The following is a 9,359-nucleotide window of genomic DNA, read 5'->3' on the forward strand; positions in this document are numbered from 1 at the left end:
TGCAATATGTATATTTGGTTGTTACAAAACTGCTCTCTGGTTGAAAGTCCTACAACTGCAGCAGCTAAAAAGCTGCTTAACAGAATATCACATTGCATTTTTGGTTTCCTTACATACTTTGTGCTAGCAAACCTTCCCCACCTGTGGCAAGTCTATCAGTTTGAATAAGGAAGTGGTAAAAAGGCTGTACAAAATGAATATTTCAGTATCTATGGCAGTCTTTTTTTTTTGCTATTAGCAGCCTCCACTTCGAAGGGAGCAGCTTTTTCATTTCAGTTTATCAGTTTTGCCTTTACCCATCTTCAATTCGTTTACATCTTCCTGTGATTCATCCCCCAACTCATAGTCCGAGAGTGATTCAGTGTGATCATCCCAGTAATCAGCTTCATATCTGTCCAGCAAGTATTTCTGTGGTGTAACATCATCATCATCATCAGGAGGATTCCTTGGTTTTTTCTTTTTCATTTTCCTTTGAATCTTAGAAAGCTGCTGATCCTGCTCTTTCGTCCAGGCAATGCTTTCTATATCTCTTGAAACTTTCAGTCTTTTGTAGTCCATTATCTGTTTATTCAGCAGTTCATGATCAATACCAAACAGATTAGATCGCATGGGTGAATCTGAGGATGGAGTTGCTGAAGAGAACAGTTTACTGTGGAAAAGAAAACAAATATTGTGGGTGTTTTCCCCTGTGTATATTTCAAAGGGCAATGCTAATTGTGACAACTTGAGCAACACAGAAATAAACCAGAGTTTCCAGTTTGACTTTACTAATGCCCTGTGTTCATCACTGTGCTCCCTGTGTTACAAAGGAGGAGATACCACTGTATCATGTGTCCAAAAACAGGCTGTGTATAAGCCTGTCAACAGATTTAATGGGAGAAAGCCAATAAAACAACATTCCAAATGAAACTGCTTGTCTCTGGGAAAGGTGCATACAGGTACCAGAGTGAGCACTTGATCTGGGAGCTCCAAGAAGTTAAGACTTCCCCAACTCTTCCAAGAAGGGAGAAATAGCAGCCTGTGCCCAAAACACATCAGACTGATTGATGTATGAGTGACATCCTAAGCTGGTGTCCTAGGTTACAATGTAGGGTGTAATCAATAGTATGTGTTCTATTATGGTCTCCACAAGCTGTTAAAGCAGGTGGGGCAGTGCTCATTATCTCCTACTCATCCCTGATGGCTCCCTCAGGGGCTGTCTCTGTTTAATGGGCTGTCAGGGACCCAAGCATGACCTGTCCCATTGTGAGATGCCAAGGTGGGCAGCCAAGCATTCCCACATGGATATAATCTGGGGTTTGGACCAGCACAGATGCTCTTTGCCTGCTGGATTCCCAGAGGACAAGAGCTACCACTGGACCTTCAGGTGAAGACCAAATCTGCAGGACTCCAACAGACCCATCACTCCAGGAGAACTGCAGCACCATGTAATCAGACTACTACCAACACCCTGACTGACAGGGTGTCAGGTTGCTTTCTGACTCTGTCAGTGCTTTCTTTTTGTACTGTTGCATTTATTGTTTTTATTTTTCCTATTAAATTGTATTTCTGACTTGGAGTCTCTCACTGGTTTGCTTTCAAACCAGCACAGCTGGACTTAACGATTTCCACAAGACACAGACGAAGATGCTCGGCGCCCTGTCGGGAATCTGTCAGAGCAGATTTCCCACAAGAAGCTATTTCTGATTTGCACCTGAAGAACTGTCCTGCAAGTAACAAAATCTGATGACTAGGTTGCTCAGGGTATAGACATCAAACAGAGATGCTTTCTAAGACTGTGTTCTGATATCATCTGGTGGGTGCCTTTGAAAGAATACAGATTATGCTGTTACAAGTGGCAATTCAGTCATTCCCCACAGCTTAACAGACGTTCCTTTAAGCATAAGAAATAGACCTTCCCTCCCCATATCTGCAAAGCTGTGGTCTGCAGATAGGTACCTGTGCACAGGAATCAATAACAAAGTAGCATATGGAAATGTGTCTACACTAAACTAAGAACATAAATCAGAGCATATATAATAAGAAATATTTTCCCTTCATTTTAATAAATGGGTGTAAGTTCAGTAAAGAAAGCTTAAGACACAAAATAAAATGTCATCCCCTGCATTTAATTTCTGTGATGATTATATATTGGTTTTTGTCCTAGGCTATTTCGTAGCCTCTTTCATTAACAAAATAGCACAGCTGATCTCTTTAAAAGATGAGATACCTTTTTGGTAAGGTCTTCCAAACAGACTTCAACTTTCTATTTCCTCATAACATCATTTGCTGAACTCTGAGATAACAACAATGTACACATCTCATTAAAATATACTTCCTGTCATGTCAAATAATACCCAATTTAAGTTGACCAACAGAAATGAAAACAGACACTTGTACAATTCTGTTTCAAAAAACCCACCTTGAATCATGTTCAGATAACGTTTCTTCTTCTTCTGGAGGTCCAAAATCAGCAATTGCCAATAATTCCTCAACCTGTAAACACATGAAGACAACACATATTAAAGATCCTGTATTAAATCTATTTTGTTTACACCTACACAGAAAACAGACAGGTATCTAACAGCAAATATTTAATTTTCTACATGTTTGGAACATTTAGCAAAACCATTTCAAAGTAGCCTTTTCCTCCATTTACATGGAACTGCTTATACTGCTTGCCTAGGAATTTGTGTCAAATAGTGTAATGAATCCAGGGATTCCTACAAAGTTTTTTGCCTTATGTACATTCTGAAGAGTTGGGTATGGATTGTGCGATATACATATTTTTTGGCTTATTTGTTCTTACTTCAGTCTTGGAAATCCTTTTTCATAACATCCTTACACTGAGATTTTTTTCCCTTCTTTGTCCTTTCTGCGAGTTTGCATTTCTATTTACACACAGCTATGGAGTTCCCAATTCCCTTTAACATGGCACCTAACCATGTAAATGCTACAAACCTAGTATATTCAGTGCTCATAGACTCTACATAATTGTGAAAACTTTCTTTTATTTGAAATTTTTATTCCAACTTTTCTTTACATTAATTGCTTTCTAATTCAGTGTATTATTCTGGCAGTTTAACTGGACGGCCTTTCCCCGACTTCCAATACTTAAAAATCAGGTTCAGCTACATTATTTCAAGCCCTGTTATTTGACTCTATGATTGACATAAATCTGATGAACTGCAAAGTGGGAGAAGATGATCTGCTGTCTAAGTGTTTCCCAGTGCCATTCCCTGACAGAAGCAACCTAAGGAGGATTTTTACTTTTCTTGTGTGGTTAACTCCCTTGGTACCTATGCACTGAACTTGAAAGCAAGGCCCAGAGGTTTCCTTCTTCAAAAAGACTATGTGTCCATTTAAGAAAGTCTGAGAAACAGTGATTAATGCAGCAGGTTCCAAAGGACAGACCTGAAAGGCAGGACCTGCAGAAGCAGATATTTGTAGCTTTATCTAGGTATGTTAATAATAGAGTAATAGTAATAACAAAGTGCCTACATAATAATTCATTACTTGCAGTGCAGAATTTTATGAGTTGATTAAGGAAAGCATAATAATGAATAGAAACAGCTTTCAGAAGTGTTGAGCTCTTTTCTGTTCCTGTACTTTTTGTTGACACTAATGCAGGCGAAAAACATTTGCATGGTGGATCAGTATGTTGGCATGAAACTCAGAATTCTTCTGACCAGAGAAAGTTCAAGCAGTTCACTGCATTTCTAGAGAGTCTGGAGGTCTTGTTATCCCTTCCAGCTCTGCTAATACACACCACAGGAACCCATATGTCACTAACAGTAATTGCCTATAACAGCAACACATCTAAGAATAATGCACTTCAGGGCACAGAAACGTGAACAAGTTCTTTTCAACTTCCTTCTATTCACATCAACAGCCCGAGATGTTTTTCATCATTAAATTCTACTCATTGGTGTCATCCCTCTCTTCTAGAAAGCTCACTATGTAAGAGACCTTGCTTCACAGTCCTTGTGACCCCAAATTCCCAGGAAACATCATTATTCTAGCAATATTTCAACTAGGTAAGACTATCAACATCTTGACAAAATGTGAAATAGTAAAGATAAATTTAAAAGTAAAGAAAAAAATGGAGTATGAGTAAGTTTACATCATCTGTGCAAAGATCTGCACTTCCCTAGAAACATTTTAACAATTCACAGATGGAAAAAGCTTGGGGGAGTGTAAATAAAAATTTTAAAAATCACTGATTAGGTTCAATAGAATTTTAAAAACACCTAACATTTAAAATGTAGAAGACAGCTCCTCTAACTGCATTTCTATATTCATGTACACCAGGTCTGCCCTATACTATTCCTTAAATGGTAATTTCATTTTTTAGAATTTCTTTACTGGCCTAATGATACAGCCTACAATTCTTTTACATTTTATATAAATATCAATCTTGGTCAAGATTTTCTGTTAAAATGCTTTGGAACTTGAAGAGAAAAGGGTACAGAGAAAGACTGATTTTTAAATTAGATTAGTAGAGTGACTGAGTGATCAGCTCTCTCCTAAGTCACCGTATTCGTACATCGAGTCAAAGATGAGAAATACCTCTTTTACAGCTGCAGCTTCTTTGTCTTTTACAAACAGTATTGGGGGTACATTTCCCAGAATCTGCTGACTTGTCAGAAGATACCTGGCAAAAATACAGCATTCACTAGTATGAGCATCAGATTAGCATCTCCAGGACAAGTAAAATGTGTTACAATTAATTCCAGCAGTACTGCACATTTAAAGATATGGTTTGCAAAACTTACAGCCTCATGGGAAGCCATTCAGGTTTGTGCTAAGCAATACATCACTACAGAATCACAACTTTGAATCCATAACAGATAAAAACTACTAGCTGCAGATCCCATTGAGTATTGATGATATTAGATTTGTCTCTATCTATATGCACAGGTCTTTCCCTCCTTTGTTTGGCATCCTTATCCCTACTGCAGGGGTAAGAGGAATGGGGGATAGAGCCCCTCAGAGCAGGACAAGACAACTGGTCCTACATGCTAGCTGCAGAAGGACTGACAGGACTCCTCTCAGCTTCTTCCCAGACAACAACTTTCCTTCTCAGAAAGTGGAAGATGTTGGGAGTAGAAGAGAGCATTGTGCTGGAGCAGGAATTACACAGCCTATGGAAACTGGGGGAAAGGAAATGGCTGTACAAGTATGCTTCTATGCCACCTTCCACATGTGGTGATGTCCTGAACTTCCAACAGGCTGACTGGATAGCAGAGGGTAAGCCAAGGAAAGAGGGAGAGACAAAAATCTCAGAGATACTCTGAAAACTCACTGGACTCTGCCAAAAAAAAATGGGCAAAAGCATCACAATACATGGTGGCATCCTGAAATTTATTTTTTGCTATCACTATTGTGAAGAACTTCTGTAATACCAGTCATCCCTTCTGGAGGTCCAAGCTGTCCCTATTGATCAGAACTGCCCAGTGAATCAGAAAGTAGATAATTGTCATTGCCATTCCTTTGTGCAGCATCCCATTTTGTCCTACTGTCATGCACAGCACGTCCAGCCCACCACTACTAATACAGTGGAGTGAAATTTTATCTGCACTCCTCTAGCTTTCTGCTCAGCCCACTCCAACCCTAGAAGCCAAATAAGTCAGCTGTGCTCCAGCAAGAGAATACACAGCTGGTCTGACGCAGCCACCCTTTCCTGTGAGGCTCATCGCAGGAGACGCTGACTCCAAGTATCTAAAAACCTAAAACATCCCAATAGGTCAGATGGAGATTTTGGAAATCCTTAAGAAATGGTACTAGCCCGTGGCTATGGATTTATGAGGTGGTGCGTTTACCCCACAGCAGTACCGTATGCGTGGAGAGCTCTTCCGCAGGACACTTTCAACATAACTTTCCTTCTCCATTGTTGCAGCAGGATTCCAGTACACACGACAGGCTGAAAAGTTTGATGACAAGGACACCTGTAAAAAGGCAAACATGTCATTAAAATTATATATATATGCACACGCTTCATACACAACAAAGTGTCAGATGGATTGGAGAAAGCCTACTAGGAAATTTCTTTGGATAACAGAAGTAACAATAGCAAACCAGAATCAGCTCATGAGTAAATCAGCATTGATCTACTCCCAGCCGTGTCCCAGTGCAGCACAAACACTAAGCAGTTATAAAATCTGTATGATAGTTGAAAAAAGGCTGTATGTTTCCCTCTCTCATGTTATAAGTTGTTTCAGTTACAGCAATGTCTCCTGAAAGAGCTGTGGCTAGCCCACACCAGTATTTTTATGTGCAGACATGATGATCTGAGTTAGACAAGCAATCCTCAAAGCCCTAGAGAGACAGAAAAGCTTTATGAAGGATACTGCACAAACAGAGCTTTGCAAAAGACTCATCTTGCCTGCATAATTTTAACCTGCCTGAAGACAGAATGAATTCAGTTGGCAAAACCATTCATTTCAGTCATAAATGACAAACCTTCTGTCACAGAGGCAGCTATGAGGTGCAATTTTTCCCCATGCTTCTAATATCAAAGCTAAACCCATCAAGCTTTTAAGCCAAACACTGGTAACATTTAAGCTAAACACTATACCATTTAATCTTAAAAGAACAGCAAATATAGGAGATAAAATCTAGACACAATAAACAAGAATGTGGAGAGTTAGTTCCTGAATCAGAACTTTAACATTTCTTTCAAATCTGCAAATTATGACACCACTAGCTACAAATCTCAATGTTTTCTTGAATCTTGGCCGACAATGACATTTACTTAGGTTTGCCTTTTTTATTTAACTAAGTGCATGCCCCACTTGGGTCTTCTGCCTGTGTCATGTTGCTGGTGAGGGTCATAAGGAGGTAACAACTCTTACACAGCTGCAAAAAGCAAAGACTTTTGAAAAAGTACACATAGTTTGGCAAAACCAGGCTCATCCTTCTGAAAGGGCAAGGCAAAGAGTTTGTGAGAGCAACAGGAAAAAAAAGGTGCCAGGAGAATCACCATTTAGTTGGCCTAAGCTTCATTTGCATCACAGTGGAAAACATCTACTAAGCCAGGTACTACAGTGGCAAAACTCTCCTAGCGCGTACTCCAGAGCCTGACCTTGCTGCACTCTGTCACATGCAGAAGCAATGCACTAAAAGTCCTCCTGCATACATCACAACCGCCAGGGGAGCTCCTCTGGCATGCCACGTGGACCTCACAGCATAGTCGGAGTGGTTCAACACAAGCTGTGGCTTTGGCACTTGCCTTGCAGATTTCCAGCTTGAGATCATAAAGTTCTTGACTGACTTCACAGGTAGCCATCATCTCCAACAGAGCTTTATGAATAAGACCATTCAAGACTCTGCAGCGTATGTTATCTTCTTTCCTAGTTTTTATCTGGCCATTTTTCATTAAGGCTTCCAACTTGGTTGGTTTATACATCTTTAAAAATAAAACAAACAACACAATCAGTAGTTATAGATTTGTATTAGACAATTCTATACAGTTTTGTGCACTCTAAGTGCACTCTGAGTATGCTCTTAGAATGACATTATTATACTGACATTATGTCATATTATTATAACGACATTACTGCAGGTGTGATAGCTTACATAGGTCCTACGTATCAAGTGTTTCAATAAAGAGCATTTCTGTTCACAACATCTTTTTCATGTAATACAGTCAAAGTTTCTTAAGTTTCTTTGTTTTTCAAACAAGCAATGCTTTTCAGTAGATACATACCATATTTCAGAAAACAGATTTATTGGGCTGTATAGCTCGCTACAAAATAATAAACATTAAAAAACATCTTTCATTAAACTAAGCTTGTACACAGAAGTTTTAATTTGGATCAGTTCTCTGCTACATACTCAAGAGAGTGTTGATGCTGACGCAGATGAAAGTTCAGTACAGAGGAAACAGCCATGAGGAGCCAAATGGCTTCCCTTGATGGAAGTCCTGGCATGTCACAGTGAAACTGGAGCCCTAGCTTTCATTCAAAAAATTCTGCTATTTCTCCATCAGAAAATGCTCTTCCCAATGTTACAATCAATAGTAGAAGCACAAGCTTGTTCCTCCTGGCACAGATAGTCACAGTGCCTTAAGAGCTTGCACTTACCATTTTGGTCTCCAGGGGAGGGCTGTCATACCAAAGCTTCTTTCTTTTGGAAAAAAGGAAAGAAAATCAGGTTTAGCTTTCAGCAGCTCAGAGAAACAACAGGTTCCCTGTGTAATTAAAACACTACCTGCCTGAAGGCACATGACAGCACCCAGGTTCTCATGCCCAGGAGCAGCTTTGCCCACAGCAGGTACAGGGTAGGGTGCAGGGAGCAACACTTCCCATCCATAGCCAAAGCCATACGCAGACAAGGGGAAAGAGCAACTCCAAGGTTTCTTTAGAATCATAGAATCATTAAGGTTGGAAAATACCTCTAGGATCATCAAGCCCCACCATTAACCTGTGTCTCTAAGCACCACATCTATACCTTGTTTGAACACTTCCAGGGATGGTGATTCCACCACTTTCTTGGGGAGCCTGTTCCATTGCTTGACCTTTCTCCCCTTTCAGTCAACAAATTTTTCCTAATATTCAATCTAAACCTCCCTCAGTGCAACTTGAGGCCATTTCTTCATGTCCTGTTGCTTGTTGCCTGGGAGAAGAGACCGATTTTCACCTGGCTACAGGTAGTTGTAGAGAGCAATAAGGTCCCTCCAGAGATTTCTGTAGACTAAATGGAGATCGTCCCAGAGCATCACCAGAAGAAGAGTTTTGATTCTCTCACCCAAGAGTCATTAGATAACTTGATCATGGAGGGGGATAACATCATCTCAGCTGCCCAGAAAGCCATCATCAGACACGACTACTTGGCCGTACTCACCATCTTCCCCATCCTTAAGCATCTTAAGCAGATGAAGCCAGAATTTGAACAGGTCTTGCAGGGAACTGCAGCAGGCACTAAGAACAAACTGCCAGGGCTGATAATTTTGGTGGATTCACAATCCCTGGATGTTTTCAAGACGAGACTGGATGTGGCACTTAGTGCCATGGGCTAGTAACCACGATAGGGTTGGACTCGATGATCTTTGAGGTCTCTTCCTAACCTGTTGATTCTATTCTATTCTATTCTATTCTATTCTATTCTATTCTATTCTATTCTAATTTCTATTTTATTCTATTCTAAACACCCTCGGGTCCCTCTGCTGCTCTTCATCAGATTTGTGCTCCAGACCCTTCACCAGCTTCATTGTCCTTCTCTGGACACGCTCCGGCACCTCAGTGTCCTTCCCGAAGTGAGGGGCACAGAACTGACACAGCACGCGAGGTGCTGAGTACAGGGGGTGATGTTCACTGCTGGGCACGCTACTCCTGATACAGGCTAGGATGACGCTGACCTCCTTGGCCACCCGGGCACGC

The 9,359-nt window shown here is 40.5% G+C and overlaps 1 protein-coding gene across 1 annotated transcript; it reads right to left on the minus strand.

Moving 5' to 3' along the window:
- Window positions 1-267: 267 nt before the first annotated feature.
- On the minus strand, window positions 268-8,106 carry RBFA (ribosome binding factor A (putative); the record flags this gene model as incomplete). Its single annotated transcript, XM_009083389.1, has 6 exons — window positions 268-649; window positions 2,402-2,475; window positions 4,549-4,633; window positions 5,815-5,927; window positions 7,211-7,387; window positions 8,064-8,106. Coding segments are annotated over 6 exons (874 nt in total), but the record flags the coding sequence as incomplete, so codon positions are not given.
- Window positions 8,107-9,359: the final 1,253 nt, after the last annotated feature.

This window comes from Acanthisitta chloris, unplaced genomic scaffold (genome assembly GCF_000695815.1).
Source record: "Acanthisitta chloris isolate BGI_N310 unplaced genomic scaffold, ASM69581v1 scaffold14550, whole genome shotgun sequence".
In the NCBI taxonomy this organism is placed as follows: Eukaryota; Metazoa; Chordata; class Aves; order Passeriformes; family Acanthisittidae; genus Acanthisitta; species Acanthisitta chloris.